This window comes from Tamandua tetradactyla, chromosome 11, assembly GCF_023851605.1.
Source record: "Tamandua tetradactyla isolate mTamTet1 chromosome 11, mTamTet1.pri, whole genome shotgun sequence".
Taxonomy (NCBI): Eukaryota; Metazoa; Chordata; class Mammalia; order Pilosa; family Myrmecophagidae; genus Tamandua; species Tamandua tetradactyla.
Genome location: NC_135337.1, coordinates 64,611,733 through 64,628,933, shown reverse-complemented (window position 1 = coordinate 64,628,933; position 17,201 = coordinate 64,611,733). Strand labels below are relative to the sequence as shown.

The window sequence follows — 17,201 nt, the reverse complement described above, 5'->3', positions numbered from 1 at the left end:
TATACAATTGTACAATGTTCAAGGCAAGGACTTTGTAGTAGAGAAAAGCAGGTAAGTATTAAAGAAATATCAGATATGGAGGAACGTTAAGTGCTAGGGGGATTGTCAGAGAAAGGTCACGCTCAGCTGAAGGGCCAAGCATGGTTTCGTGGACAGGAAGCACTGCTATAGCGTTGTAGGAAATGCAGCATTTTAGCAGGTAAAATGACAATGGGAATAGGGAATTAGAAGGAAGAGAAAGGAAAAGGGAGGAGGAAAGTCCAAGAAGAACAATAAACAAGATCAAAAGGCAAGAAGATGTGTTAAGCAAGAGGCATACCTGAAAAAAGAAATAATTCAATCTGAAAGGGCTAGAGGGTATTTATGCTACAGAAGGGTGGTGGAATAAGATTACGAAACCAAAGTGGGGCCATTTGGTGGAGTACACTGAATGTCATGCTTGATTTGGTAGGCAAATTTAGTTTGATCTGAATTTGGTAGGCAAAGAGGGTGAGCTATTAACATTGTGGGAAAGTGACCAGATTAGAAACATGCTTTTAAAAAGGGTAGTGTAAAATGTTATACAGGATGGATTTAGTCAACAAATATTTATTGAGTGCTTATAATGTACTAGGCAATGGTGAACAAAACAGATAAAATTCCTGCAGTGGACAAAGTAAACCAATAAACAAAACGAACAAGGAAAATAAACAGTATCTCAGATATTGATTAGTGCTATTGAGAAAAACAAAGCAAGGACGAAAACTAAGGAGTACTTGTGGGTAAGGATTTCAATTAAGGTATACTAAGAACTATAACAGGTATATGTGGACATCAGGTATATGTGGACAAAAACCTTAAGGGAATTGGGAAATGAGTTACAGAAATAACCGGGGAAGGGCAGTCCAAGCAGAGTGCCCAGCAAGGACAAAAGGCTTGAGGCCGGAATGTGCTGGCCTTTGAGAAACAATAAGGAAGCCATCGTGACTGAGTGGAGCAAGCACAGAAGAGGACAGTAGGAAATAAGAGCAAAAATATAAGAAATGAGATGGTCAGGCTTTTGGGACCATTTTCAGGCACGGCTTTTGGGACCATTTTTAGGCACTCGCTTTTCCTGGATAAGAAAGGAGGCACAGGAATGTTTTGAACAGGAGAGAAATATGGTCTGATGTACACCTGGACAACATCATGCTGGCTATTGTGTTGAGAATAAGCTAACGGATAAAGGCAGAAGCAGGAAGACCACTTAGAGAGCTATGGCAATAAAACAGGAGAAAAATGACAACTTGGTTAAAGGAGTAATGTGGCGTAGTGTGCAGGGGTCAGATTCTGGATATACTCTGAAGGGACAGCCTAACAATACAGAGATCCTGTGTGAGAGAAAGGAAGCAGTCAGGGGTCAATTTCAGGTTTGAGTGAATGTAGAAGATATAGCATGTGAAGCAGAAATTTGCTGCTCTACTACACCAGATGAGAAGCAATGGAGTTCTGAACTAGAACAGCAGAAGTTGGTCAGACCCAGAAAAAGACACAGTGAGAAAACACTGGGAACTTCTGAAAACAAGGAGCACAAAGGCAAAGGTATGAGACTAGAGCAAACTACAAAAAGTAGAGACTGCACTATACGAAATGTGAAGAACAAACAAAAAATAAAAACTGACATGAGGGAATGAAGGTAAACTGAAATTAGATAACATACATTTGTGGATTTTTAAAAAAATTTTAATTTCTTTAACAAATTAAATTTAAAAGTCTAGACACAAAATATAAACAGAAGGTACTACAGGCAAAGGAGAACTATGAAAGATTAAGATGGGAAGAAATTTTGAAAATGGCAGTGAATGTATTTCTTTTAAAAAGACTGACTAGGGCACCAGACTGAACAGGAAAGCAAGGGCAATCAGATGGGGGATTATAGCCTGAAGGACTGAGCGTTAGAGCAAGTTTACTGCTCATGCAAAATAAAGATAAAGAAGACACAAAACAGAACTGGAGGTTAGAGTCCAAAGAGTAACACAAAATTTTCAGATATTGAGTATGGCAGAGTTTGGCGGAGTTGAGATCAATGAGGCTTTAAAGCTAGAAGAGTGCTCAACATAAAAGTCTTAGAAAATGCCAACAGAGGGTGAGGAAAAAAGCATGAGCCTCGTACAAAAAACCTTATAAAAAGAAGACAAGGAATAAAATGAATGACGAGGCAAGTTAGAGAAGGCAGCACACACAGAACAGCAGAATCTAAAGCAAAGAGGAACACTGATCCTCACCCTGAGTCAGAGTCATCAGAGGAAGTGGCCACCAGCCAGGGCTACTAAAATGCACCCTGTAACCAACCTCTGCAGACCTGTCCTCAAGACATCTCACTGATCTTCTGGAACAAACAGATCAGCAACCACACTTCCCTCCTCGCGACTATCCTTGGTTTACATTTTTGTTCTTTCCCCATATATAAACCTGCTTCTAAAGGGATTCTGTGATTAGCATTACAGTCCCAAAATAGTACCTATGAAAATACATGCATCCAAAGTCCCTGCATGTCCCCACCAAGACTGATAAATGCATTTCTATTCTACTCTTAAGAGAACTTAGATTCTGCTCCTTTTTAAATATGACCAAGGCTTGGTTTCTCAAACCTCAGTACTGACATTATGACATGGATAATTTTTTTGTGGAAGGCTGTCCTGTGCATTGTAGGATTTTGGGCAGCATCCTTGGCCTCTCCCCACTAGAGGCCACTAGCACCCTCCCAGTCATGACAATCAAATATATTTCCAGATAATGCCAAATGTCCCCTAGGAGAACCCGTGCTCTAAGATTCTAACCTTTGGGAGGGAGCATCTAATAAATATGACTAATTGTAATTTTAATATAATTAAACACTTAAATGTATAAGAGAAATATGGTGAGCAAATTGGGAGTGAGGCTGAAAAGTGAAGAAGTTATATACAGAAGCCCAAGGATTCCTACCAGAAGAGTTTTCCAGCCTGTGCCTCTCCTCCCCGTATGTAATGAGTTATTTCTTTGGTGAAATTCCATTCTTCTTCTAACAGATTTTTTAAACTATGGGATGCTTGAGGTAATTGCTGTAGCATTTGGATCCAGCTTCTCATGTAATCAAAATATACCTTAAAATACAAAAATGTAGATATTTCAGAGCAGAATTCAGCAACTCAAAACTCTCACCTATGTTCTAATGATAGCTATGAATCAAAGGGTAAGGCTGAAGAGAAACTGTTAAAAACATGCAACGATGAGATACAAAGTTGTTCACTATAGTCAGCTGATGTCTAAATGAAGATTTTTTTTAAAGTACACAATTCAACTCCAACAACTTTAATACATTATTCACAACCCCTCCAAATCTGTAAGAAAATAACTAAAATGATCACAATTACAGACAAAAAGTATTAAAAAGATTTAAAATAATAGCTTCCAGAAATTTTCCTTATTAATTGTAAAATCGTTCCTTTAAGAGGCTGGATCCTTATTTGTTATAATTACATACTGTAACTTGAGACAGTATTTTATGTGCAGAGAAGAGAAAATGAGTACATTTCTTCCTACCATCCCTCTCCCACATCCAGATTTTTATGACAAATCTTAACATTTTGAAAGCTTAGGACACACACATTATGACATAAAACCAATATATCCAATTGTCCTGAAGTGGGGTCCATGCCCACCACAAGTCCTATCACAACAGCTTTCTTATTCCCAAATTCTTATTTTATCTTTGGTTAATAAGGTTACTATCAAGTACTTTTTTTCTAGATGGGTTCTCAACTGCCATACTACAAAAAAAACTACCATTAATAATAAGTTAACTTGACTGGGTATAAAATATTTGTGTCACAAGCTCTCTCCCTAATAAGAAGTTAACTTGACTGGGTATAAAATATTTGTGTCACAAGCTCTCTTCCTCTGAATTTTTAAGACGTGACTCCACTACCTTCTTCTAGCAATTGAATTTCCAGCCTCATCTCCCACTGCCACCACTCCCCCACAGTTTGTAAGCAACTTGCTTTCTCTGCTAAGATATTTATAAGATTCCTTTTCTTTACTTTGACGTCAGTTATTTCACCAAGGTTCAGTTTTAAATGTTCATTGTTTGGAATGAACTTTTTCTGAGATCCAGTAATAATTTTCAAAAAGCAATTTCATGTCATTTCTTTATTTCGAGAACATTTTCTTCTATTATTTATCTTGGAACGCTTCTGGAGCCTCCATCATCCAGGCTGTGCAGCATGAATCGGCAGTCCTGCATCCATTATGAAAATAGCTGTGCACATGGAACCAACAATTTATGAGTTTACTATCTTCTTCTCCAAATGAAACAAGTCTCTTAAATAACGGGCACAGAATCTCCTCTTATTTTTTCAAGTGCTCCCTCATATCCTTGACTTCCTTGAAACCTGGATTTCTCCTGAAGATACCACTTCTCTCAAGGGCAACTGTTTGTTTCATTACAAGCTCAAGGTCTGCAAATGGTCAATATCCTCTTGCTACCCTCCCACCACTTTCAAACCAATACTCCTACACATTCTTAGTTTAAAAACAAAACAAAAACTTCACACTACTCCTTTAAGATTGAGGTCATCAGAAGAACCATTGTCTTGCTCCTTTGTACTGTCATCTATGGATTCCCATTTACCTTCATTAGGCTGTAGAACAGTCATCAGACTGACACCTGACTTAGTCTTCTCTCCATCCCAGACTCAGCCAACATGGCTTGTGACTTCATATCCATGTGGATGACCCATTTAACACCCTTTCAGTTTAGTTCCCAGACAATCTTCATTTCCAATAGCTTTGTCTCTACTTCTGTCTATATTTCATCTTGGGCCGTGTCATTATAACTACTCCATCCCCACAAAATCACCAAATTACCAAGTACTAAAACCCCCTTCTCCTCTTTCTAGCACACTTGTTCACTACTACTGTAATCACTATCCTCATACCCTTATCTAAATATTTTCCAATTGATCTCAGTTCTGTATAACCTTAAAAACCCTCAATGAACCCATAATCGTCACAATTCCCCTAAACTGTACAAGCTTAACATCCAGCAATCAAGTTTCCCCATATCCGGTCACTGAGACCTGCCAATTTCAAATCCTCAATTTCTTTTGAATCTTTACACTTCTTTCTAAACATATGAATACCAGTCTAAATCTAGACTATCAGATGTACTACCGAAATAGCCTCTTCTAAGAAGTCTTTGCACACCTACTCTGGACCCCTCCAATCTGTTCTTAAATCGCAGCCAGATTCCCCTCTCTAAGCTACCCTTGAGGTGAGCTCACTGCCCTCCCCACTTCATAGGACATGACACCCAGGGATGAGCCTGGCCGTGGCAACAAGGGAGTGAGACAGTTTCTTGATCAAAGGGTAGAAGATAAATGAAACAAAAAATAAAGTTTCAATGGCTAGGAGATGTCAAATAGAGGTGGGAGGCTACTCTGGAGGTTATTTTAATGCAATATATAGAAAATATGAAATGCAATATCTGCCCTCCCTCTTATGTGGGACATGGCTTCCAGGGGTGTAAATCTCCCTAGCAACATGGGACAGAAAGCCTGAGATAAGCCAGGACCCAGCATCAAGAGTTTGAGAAAGTCTTCTTGACCAAAAGGAGAAAGAGAGAAATGAGACAAAGTTTTAGTGACTGAGAGATTTCAGAGTCGAGGTTATCCTGGAGGTTTATTCTTATGCATTATATAGATATCCCATTTTAGCTAATGGTGTATTGGAGTGACCAGAGAGAAGTAACTGAAACTGCTGAGCTGTGTGCCAGTAGCCTAGATTCTTGACGACAACTGCATAAAGATACATATAACTTTACAGTGTGACTGTGTAGTTGTGAGAACCTTGTGTCTGATGCTCCTCATATCCAGGACAGATGAGTAAAAAATATGGATAAAAATAAAAAAATAAATAATGGGGGGAGACAAAGGGTAAAATAAATTGGGTAGATGGAAACACTAGTAGTCAATGAGAGCGAGGGGTAAGGTATATGGTATGTATGAATTTGTTCTTTTTCCATTTTATTTCTTATTCTGGAGTGTTGTAAATGTTCTAAAAAATGATCATGGTGATAAGTACACAACTATTGATGATAATTGTGAGCCACTGATTGTGCACCATGTATACAAAGTCTATGTGTGACAATTTCTCAATAAAAAAATTTTTTTTAAATAAAAACAAACAATAGGGGGTATGGGAATGTTTTACCTTTATTTTTATGCTTTTTCTTTTTAAATTTTTTTTCCGAGTAATGAAAATGTTCAAAAACAGATTGTGATGATGAACGCACAACTATATGATGATACTGTGAATCACTGATTGTTATTTTCTGGATGACTATATGGCATGTGAATATATGATATATCTCAATAAAAAGAAAAAAAAATTGTAGCCAGGATAATCCCTTCAAAATGCTTTCCTTTAAACCTTCACTCCTGCCATGCTCCTTTCCACCAGAGACTTTACAGATGCTGCCATCTCTGTCAGAAAGTTTGTTTCTTTTCATCTTTCTTTTTTTTTTTTAAATTTTAAAGCAGGGAAGCAGAAAGAAAAACACACTAACAAATATCACCCAGAATTAAAGTATGTTTTAATGTTTCTGTCATATTTGCTTTAGGTAATTTTTCAATAAGAAATAATATAGCAGAAAGGTAATTTCTCCTTAGTTTCTCTCTTCAGTCCTACTTCTTTCCTTCCCTTAGAGGCAACAATTATGAACGTAGTATGTCAGCTTTTAGTTTATATGCTTTTTATTATACACATATACATATATGCTACATAGCATGGCTTGTATAATTTTTAAAAATTTTTACATAAATTGGATCATAATATACATATCAACTTTGAGATAGATTCTAATGTAACTTTCTCAGAGACTTCGTGGCTTCTCATTTGTAGCATTTTTCACAGTTTCAATGGCATGTTTGTTTGATTATTTAATTAATAATCACTTTCCCATTATTCCTAAATTCCAAGAGTCATTAACTCCACAGTACATAGCATGACACCTCATATGCAGTGGACACCTAATGTGTGTGAAATAGAGAACTGGTTTTTTTCCTTCTCCTTTTTTATTATTCTAAAGGACAGCAATTATGCATATGCTAGTTTTCCCTGTTTGTCTACTACAACTATTATGTCATGTTAATCATTTCCAAGTTTTATTCTTTTTTATGTCTTTAAGTGGTTTCCTCAAGTCTATCATGAGTTCCTACATCATACATTATGTTTATTCTTTTGGTTATTCTGGCCAAGAAAAAGGGGGACAACCTGTGATAGTTCACAGCTGAAGCTGAAGCTTGTATACCTCAAATGCTCACCAACTCTATTATTTCCTTTGTCCTGCATGCATAAGGGCCTCAATTTTTTTTGCATATATTAGGACAATGAATATAAAGTCACTAAGTCACAGACTCTGTAGCATATCTTGCTAATCACTGATTTCCCTACCTCTTTTAACATAGCGCTCATTCAACAGACTTCCTGGCTAACAGGTTAGGTCACAGACAATAAAAATGTCTCTACTTATGATCGTTCTGTCCTGTAGATCTGCAGTCTACAACAGGACTTCTGTGAAGACTCCTCCTACTTCTCTCATGTACCTTTCATACTCCTGGATATCACAGCTCTAATTAATCACTGAATGGGCCCTCCATGGTTAAGGAAGATTATATTTAGAGTTTTGTGCCAATATTCATTTTAATCTAAATTTCAAGACAAATAATTAAAATGTTTATTATTTTTTTAAATTTTGGGGATAAAGAATGGATAGTGTGAAATTCCCTCCTTTACAGAACACAGAAATTTTTCTTTACTTATCATTCCTTTTGCCAGTTTTAAGGGAAGGGTATTGTGATAAATATAACTTGATGTCAATCCAATAACATTCTCTTCTTCTTCCTTTTCTTCTTAACAAAAACTCTGATTTTGTTCTCCAGTCCTCAAGTTATGCCCCTGCCCTGATCCTTCTAGGGTACCATGGTACAAAATTTTAAAACCATTTATAATTTCTAGTTTCTTTATCTGTGAAATTATGGGGATTAAAGTAGGAAAGATTATGTAGCAAAGACAAAAAATGAGAGTATTTCTAAAGTAATATACCTATAAATATTATTGGTTTCTATATTATTTCAACAACTTGTCATATTATATAATCAACTATATGCATACCCTAATGGAACCATGAACATGTATTTACTATATATTAACACTCTAGCAGTCATTATATAAAACAAAATAATTTCAAGGCATAACCCCTGGTTCATTTTAATCTAATTAGGGAAACTGAGAACAAAGAGGTGGTAAATCATTAAGTGTTAAACAGTACACTTAATGTACTTCTATATCATAACTGTTATAGAAGAAGGTATAGATAAATGTAGGCTAATGATGTTTAAAAAGTCAGATAAAGCTTCCTAGAGAAAAAATAAAAGCTTGAAAAAAGTAGCTCTTAAATGTACAGAGAAGGACAAAGGCCATTCCTAGCAAGAAAGAACAGCATGAGCAAAAGTACCAAGAGTGGAAAATATGGAGTAAGTATAATGCATGTGGGAAGACCAGAGGACCTTTTTCTAGGAAGAAAATAAGTCTGCACCTATCAAATCAAGCTATTTATGATTTCTAGAATATGCCAGGTTCTTCTACTAACAATTCATTTGTTAAGCTTCAGCTTCCTCATGACAAGCATATCCTGGAGGTCCCCATACTATTGTGATCACCCCACTCTATGCCTGCAGGCATTGAAAGCACAATTCTGCCTTAGCCCTAAAGGCACTGTGGTTGAATTTTCTACTCTGAGCAGTCCCTATTAGCCATGAGTTTCTTACTATTCAGAATGGTATTCCCAGAGCCTAGCAAGTCCCTAACACATCCCAGGAATTAAAAAAAAAAAAAAAAAACGGCTGTTGACAGAAGACTAGATAAAATAGGAATAGGTTACAATTCTATTTTGGACCATCCTGCTATAGGAAAACTATCCTGACCTATGAACTAGGGGTAAGACTTGTCAAAATTTCTAACTTGAAACAACTGACTATCAAAAATTGTAGATTTAGGAGAACCAATATCTTAATACTAGATGAAAAGAATCAGGTTAAAAGATCAACTATGCTACATACATGCATGGGCATGCACAAACGGACACAAACGGACACACACGCACACATGCATACACACACAAAATAACTTTCTTCCCACTCTTCCTTACCATCAACATTTTATGGAGATCCTCGTCAAAAGCGTCTATGTTACAGTCGGTCTTCTCCAAGTCATCTAAAACCTCATGCAGCATGAACTGGTAGTACTGCTTCATCAAAAGGCCACCTTTTAGGACCTCTTTACACTCTCTTACTAGCTATAAAGAAATAATCACAAGTTCTTTATTTCACAAAACTTGACCACATCATTGTTCAGTTATGATGCATTTCCATTTAAAGTTCAAAAAAATTCTAAAAAAAAATAATGGAAACTTGCCTCTAAAAAATCTAAAATAGTTCCCAGGATCTTTACCAGTTTATTTTTTATAAACATTCTAATAATCTCAATTTGAGTAAGAACAAAACAGTGAAAATTAAAAAGTATTCAATATTATAGTATGAAGCCACAAAAAAATACCATACGGTAACCACTGATTGCTAAAATATATTCTCCTAAAAATAAATTTATAGAAAATAAATTCCACAGATTAAAATAAAATTTTCTACTAATTTATATGGCAAGAAATCCAAATTAACTGGTAATATTTAATCAAAAATATAAGATAAAGATTCAAACATATCCATTTACCATAGAGAATGGCAGCATTTATAAAAATTTAGCATGGTTTATCTATGTAATTGTGTTCTGTACTGTCAAAAACAGTACAGAACTGTACTGTAATTGTACTCTGTACTGTCAGAAAACTCTAATAATTACAACAAAAACAACAAAAAAGAATGTAAAATAAACAAACAAAAAAATACCCCCCAAGGTTAATCTGATGAAATTAAATGGAAGTTAAAGAATAAAACAAAGCAATAAGATGGGCCAAACAGCAATATACGGGTCAAGGAGGTAATGTTATAAGAAAGAAGTCTGAAATAAAATGACATGTAAGGTTCTTTCCATTAATAATATTCTAGGCAATAATACTGTAGGAGATTATACCCTCAAAATTCCAATCAACAGGAACTGTGGGTACAATATTATACAGTATGTTAATATTAATATATATTAGTCAAGACACAAAAGGAATTTCAGCACTGCTCCTGGGAAAGTAAAATGGCACAAGCTTTCTAGAATTTAAAAAGTATGACAATAATTTACTTTTATGATTTCACACTCAAGAAATAATCAGAGATGAAGACTAAAATTTATAAATAAAAATACTAATCACAGCATTATTTAAAACAAGAGAGAAACTAAATAAGGATGCATTTATACAGCAGAATATATTACAGCAATTTAAAATCTTGTTTCTGAAAAATATTTAAAGAAGAGGGAAAAGCATCACAATATAGCATTTATGTATCTATTTGTATGTGTGGGATATATTTATGCATAGGAAAACAAATGGATGGAAATACACTAAAATGTTAGAGTGGTTATCTGAGTAGCAGGATAAAGATGATTTCTATTTTTTATCTGTATCCTATATATAGTTTCCAAATTTTCTAAAATAAACATGGATTACTTTTGTAAACAATACATCAAAGATCTTTAAAATAAGTATCTATATCAAAAGGGCTATGCCTATAGTTAAATCTATTGAAAAAAAGTCCTGCTCAGATTACACATACATAAATTTCCATATTAAAAATGTCACTAGGTACTTATAACTGAATCTCTGAATACATTCAAGCCAAAATTCCCATTTTCCTTGTACTTTAACCTTAACCTAGATATTTCCTTTCATGCTTCAAAGTGTTTTAATAATAACTGCTATTAATCCTCACAATAACTCCATCATGCAAACAGTAAACTCCTCCTTGTTTTATCAGGTTATATTCCTGAAGTATTTGGTTTGTAGAAAAGGGAAGCAAAAAATATATATATTTAAAAAAATTTTTTTTATTAATCAAAAAAAAGAAAAGAAATTAACACAACATTTAGAAATCATTCCATTCTACACATGCACTCAGTAATTCTTAGTATCATCACATAGATGTATGATCATCATTTCTTAGTACATTTGCATCGATTTAGGAAAAGAACTAGCAAAACAGCAGAAAAAGATATAGAATGTTAATATAGAGAAGCAAAAAATATTTTATCAAATCTTCCCAAATAGCAGCTGCAGTATGGATGACAAATTGAAGAAGGACCAAAGAAGATGGTACGAGGATTACCAGAAACAAGATAGTGTTAAGGAAGCAGAGTTGAGGTCAAAGCAGAGCTCTGATGGGTGCTCGATGGAAACAGATGTGACAAAAAGGAGAGGAGGCCCATTTCCAACTGACCTCTACTAATTACTCTTTCCATACTTAATTAAACAAATATACAAACTATTCTTGTACACATTGCATACCTATATTCACCTCTCCTTCCTTACCCCATATTTGTCACCTTATGCCCCATCCTGTCATTCACAGAGCCAAGGAGTCCCCAGTACTTTAATCCCTAAGGGATACATGCACATTCTACAAAACACCTATCAATATCCTTTTTGCAAAATCTGAAAATATTATTATATATAGCTGTTATGGGTCAAATTGTGTCTCCCCCAAACGGTACTGAAGTCCTAACACCCCGTATCTCAGAATATAATGTTATTTGGAAATAGGATTGTTACACATAGAATTAGACAAGTTAAAATTGGGTCATACAAAACAAAAGAGGTCATACAGGGGTGCAAGGAATTCAATGGTAGAATTCTTGCCTGTCATGTGGGAGACCTGGGTTTGATTCCTGACCCATGCATGTTCCACCCCCCCCAAAAAAAAAAAATTCAACAAATGGTGCTGCAATAATGGGACAGCCACATGGAAAAAGAATGAAATGTGACCCCCACCATATAGCAAAAAAAATGAGGTCATACTGGAGTAGGTGGGCCCTTAATCCCATATGACTGGTATCCTTATAAGAAAGAGAGAACTGCGCACAGAGACAGGCCATGTGATGACTGAGGCAGAGATGGAAGCCTAAGGATCACTGGTAAACCACGAGCACTCGGCTAGGAAGAGGCAAGGAAGGATTCTCCCCTACAGAGTCAGACTCCTAGCATCTAGAATAAAATCCCACCTAAAATTAACTAAGAAATCAGAAATTGTCATTACTGTTTAAACCACACAACTGCATATTCAAGCAAAACATTTAAACAATAAACATCTCCTCTCTGACTGCTCTTAAGTCATATATATGTTTCCACTAACTCAAATAGGACAAAAATAAACAAAATATATATTTTTTAATTTTATTCCTTTTAGTGGTAGAAAGGTTGAATCACAAAATTTGAGGACTGCAGGCAAAGAACATTTTCCACTACCCTAAAAAGAAGCTTAAAAATGCCAACATACACTTATATTTTAGCATTTGCAACAATTATAAAAAACATCCTCACAATAAAATAGACAAGCCGGTAGAAGAATATAATAATTGCCAAATATTTTTCAACAGTCTTTAACACAAACCTGCTTAATACTCAAGAGAGATGGTTCCCCAGCAGGTCTCTGTTCCAATCTTAATTTCAGACACTCATGTATAACATTAAGAAGTACTCGACAGAGGACCAAGAAGGCGGGTTCAAATGATGGTAAATCCATAGATCTCAGCTCTTCCCATGATACTGTGCTGCTTTTTTGCTCAGAGGAAGGTGGTGAACTTGACAACTGCACATAATCTGAACCCCACATGGAATCTGGAAATTCTGAAAACTTTAACAAAAATTAAACAAAGATTAAAGTAGCATATAGGAGACTGCCCTAAGTTTGTGGCTATAAACTATGATTCACTATAATTTGCTGATAAATCTAAAAAATTACTATTTTTTTCCCATAGGAAAAATAACCCTTACAATAATTCATCATTTTCAGTATAAACCCAAAAAGTTCTGAGAGCATTACAAAACCATACCAGGAACTACAATCAAACTGGAATATTTTAATGAAAAAAGTATACTATAAAAAGAATGACATTCATATATATCAATATAAAATAATTTTTTAAAAAGAATCAAATTCAACTTTAACATTTCTTATCATAATTAAATGAACAAAACCCTTTATTTCAAAGGTTATACAGTATTCTATCTCTAGCCCGAGAAAACCACAGAATTATTAAAATTTGAGAAAAGTTTACAAAACCAGACATCAGTTCACCTTAACTAGCCATATATGTACCTAGAAAAACTAGGGGGGGGGGGGGGGCATGCAAGGGCAGTTCAGTGGTAGAATTCTCCCCTGCCATGTGGGAGACCCAGGTTTGATTACCGATCCATGCACTTGCCCCAAAAAACAAACAAGCAAAAACAAACAACAAAAATTCAACAAATGGTGCCGCAATAAAGGATACTCACATGGACCCTACCATACAGCATATAAAACAAACAAACTAATGTGTTCAACCAATTCTTTCATCTATTTATTCTCTTGAATGATGTTGATGAAAAAAAAAAAAAGAATTCACAAAACTGACCTGACTGGTACTACCCAAATATCCATTATTTAATGTTTCCCAGGAATTCTAGCACTTTTCACCTATTCTTCTAGTTATCCATTACATTCCTTATACCTTTCCCCATAAAGTAAGGAATGTGAAGCTTTTCCATTCTTTTTTAACTCCAGTAGCATATTCAAAGATCTTGTCTTCCCCATTTTTTGGGGGGGTGGGGGGTTGGGTTAGGGGGTAGAGGTGCATAAACCAGAAATCAAACCTGGGTCTCCCGCATGACAGGTGAGCATTCTACCACTGAACCACCTGTGCACCCCCAACCTTCTCCTTTTATTGAGAAAACTGATTCCATCAAATCTTGAAAATGTCAACTTTTCTTCACCATGTCACCAATGGTAGCTATTCTGCTTCCATAATGTCATTCACATTTATCTTATCTTCCCATCGAGTACTGAATTCTTAATTGATCTCCCCATGCTCTTATCATGCCCTACTTCAACTTGTTCTCCAAATAACAGCCAGAGGAATCATTTCAAAATATAAATCAGACTACGCTTATAGAACCCTCCAAGAGTTTCCATTATACTTGAATAAAATCTAAATGTCCATCTTGGCCTACAAGGGCTTAACAGTCCATCTCCGCCTGCCCTCCAGAATTAGTCTGTAGTCCCATCCCCTCATTGGCTCCACCCCAGCCACCCTGACTGAGCCCCACTCGCTTCAGCAAGTCAAGCTCTGCGAGCTTCCCCTCTGCAGGGGTTGCTCGGCCCTGGTGCTTCAGCTCCACCTGTGCCTGGCTGCTGTTGCTTTTGGTTCTCAGTTAATAGTCACTTCAAAGGAATCTTTCCCAGACCATTCTCTTTCAGTATTTTCTCCATTATTTTCCACCAGAGTATCTACTCCTGGTCATCTGGTTATTTTGCACTTTGCAATTATTTCCTTAGCAAGAAATTTACAAGGGCAAGGACTTTAACTTTCTTACCTTGTACTCCCAGTAATCATCCCAATGCCTAGCATTTATCAGAGGTAGTCAGAAAATGTTTAATAGTTTATCCCCTCATATTAAGCATTCAAGGACCATCCCCATCTGCCCATCTACCATGTAAAGCCCAAAGAACTTGCTGGATATTTAAGACTCTCCAGGATCTAGTTTAACCCTCCTGTGCAGCCTCATCTCTCTCGCCACAATCCTCCAAACTCCAGCCTCAAGGACCCTGCAGCACTGTGTACCTTTGTCTCCCTTTCCCTTTGCTCATGCTGTTTCCTCATCAGAAAAATACTCTTCTTCATTTTTCTACTTCAGAATTCTTACTTTTCAAAGCCCACCTCACGATACCTTTCCAACATATCTTCTCTTTCCCACAGCATGCCAACTAAAACATTTAAGCCTGAGTTCATTTTATTTATTATTTATTTATTTATTTATTTTTAACTTTTTTATTATATAGTATAACATATATACAAAGCAAAGAAATAAAAAAGCAATAGTTTTCAAAGCACTCTTCAACAAGTAGTTACAGGACAGATCCCAGAATTTGTCATGGGCTACCATATAATCATATTTTTCCTTCTAGCTACTCTAGAATATAAGAAAGCCTGAGTTTATTTTGACTTTCATTATAGTTAGAGATAGTGTGGCTTAATGGGAAAAGATAAAGGATCCAAAAACGAAAAAAACATGCTTTCAAGTCATTTAATTAGCTAGGTGATTCTGGAAATATTATTTAGCTTCTCAGGTTTGGTTCCTTCATTTTTAAAGTAGAGCCACCATTCACTGCATAGTACTTTACAGAGAGTAAACAGAACATGCATTTGGAAAAAGTTCTCTTAAAAACATACTACCTAGGAGGGTCTGGGGCAGGGATGCAGAGTTCAGAGGAACCATACTAGGAGCACTCAGTGGGTTCCAGTGTGCTGTCAGCTGGTACCTGTGTCTCCCACCCAGGGACTGAGGGGCAGAACTCTGTCTGGCACTGCCCAGTGGCCCCACATGAGCCAGGCCGTGGCATGGTACATCAGAAAAGGTTCCTGGAATAGACATACAGCTGAGGAGGAAGTACGATACCACAGACAAGCTTCCTACCTCTAAGAACTCCTCACACCCTGTTGAGGAGAAGGCTGCTACCCTCACAAAGAGAACAGAAGCCATGGGATTCACGGGAACTTTGAAATACAGCAAATGGAAGTTAAGATCACGGCCCTGCACATGGATACTAGCTGTGTGGAGAAAACTGAGCTTGAGGAATTCTTACTACGGTGTCAGATACATGATACATTCAATTCATGGTTTCTTATAACTCTAGTTCATGTATGGATGTGTCTAGTCTGCATGAGCAGGGAGGCTGGAGTGGGAAAAACACGTGTCAACTCACTGTGCGTTTTATGTGCGAGGATGCTGACCAGCATGGCTGAGTCCTGGGGGCTAGTGAATCTCTGTATCCTGAAGGACATGATCCTCACAACAAATAGTTTCTACACAGCAATCTCGGGATACGATGAGGGGATCCTTCCAGATGACCCTGGCCTGGCTGTCGCCCTCTGGAGAGGCTTCTTCGACCAGAAATGTGAAGACCCTCGACAACTTGAATTGTTGGTGAAATATGCGAGGGAACAGATGCAGCACCTGGACCATGAATGGTGTGGACCTGCTTCTGACTGGGAGTGCGCCCAGGAGTCCGATCTCGTAGGACACAGTGCTGGGAGAAAACCCCTTCTGGAGGCAGCTCCCCAGTCACAGATCCAGCCCACAGCACCAGTTCAGCTACCGGGCTTGCTTTAGAATCCTGGAATCTCAGATTTGGAACAAACTTTAAAAGCAGTTGGACGCAGCCCAATCCAGCACCTGACTCCCCTTCTCAACATCCTAGCGAACACCTCCAACATCAGATAGTTCCTGCCTCTAGAGTCAAGTTCTCTGCCCTCAGGTTAGCAGTAACGCAATGTGTAATAAGGCACTGCATTTGAAATAAGGCGCTGCATTTGAAAGGGTCATATTGTATCTTTAAAATCTGTTGGGTCCCAGTGCCCTTACTTCCTCACCATCAGCAGCTTTCATTATCTACCACTATCTTCCCTCCTTCAAAATAAAACCCAGATTCCTTGGAGGCTACAAGGTTCTTCCTGGTCTGAACCCTGCCTCCATCTCCAGTCTGTTTTTATGAGCCCCTAACCTATTCTTTCTCTAAGAAAACTGAACCACTTGTGGTTGCCTGGTGAGACAATGTGAATGACATTATGGAGGCAGAATAGCTACCACTGGTGACATTTCAAGTTGAAGAAAAGTTGACATTTTCAAGATTTCCACTACCTGGAACCCTCTCACCTCTCTCTTAAGACTGGAGAAATTCCATGCTTTCTCAAATGTCTCTCCTGTCTGCCCTAGGCATGTGGTTGGTGGTGCTCCTGTGATACAGTATTCTTTGCTCTGTTAGCATTTGCCTTATTACACTGAATTTTTTTTTTTTTTTACTGACCCATCTTCATTACTTTACTGTGAATTTCAAATGGAGACTGTGTTTGGCTTCCTCACCTTTGTTCTCTCAGCCCTCAATCTCTAGGCAGAAGTATAAATTTTGATGAATTAAAGAAGAAACGAGGGACCATTCTCTCTGATCAGC

General features: G+C 37.0%; 1 protein-coding gene and 1 pseudogene across 7 annotated transcripts in view; one reads left to right on the top strand and one right to left on the bottom strand.

The window, feature by feature from the left end:
- MAP3K4 (mitogen-activated protein kinase kinase kinase 4) overlaps window positions 1–17,201 on the bottom strand; it is a 176,181-nt gene that overhangs the window by 62,825 nt on the left and 96,155 nt on the right. For all 7 annotated transcript variants that reach the window (XR_013159450.1, XM_077120783.1, XM_077120782.1 and 4 more), the window contains exons 4-6: window positions 12,606–12,848; window positions 9,206–9,352; window positions 2,944–3,101 (exon numbers count right to left, since the gene is read on the bottom strand). Coding sequence is in view for 6 of the 7 variants with exons in the window: in XM_077120783.1 (XP_076976898.1) it covers window positions 2,944–3,101; window positions 9,206–9,352; window positions 12,606–12,848 (548 nt within the window). In the remaining variant the exon portion in view is untranslated. The remainder of the gene's footprint in view (window positions 1–2,943; window positions 3,102–9,205; window positions 9,353–12,605; window positions 12,849–17,201) is intronic.
- Window positions 13,968–16,271, top strand: LOC143650959 (ubiquinol-cytochrome c reductase complex assembly factor 1 pseudogene; annotated as a pseudogene).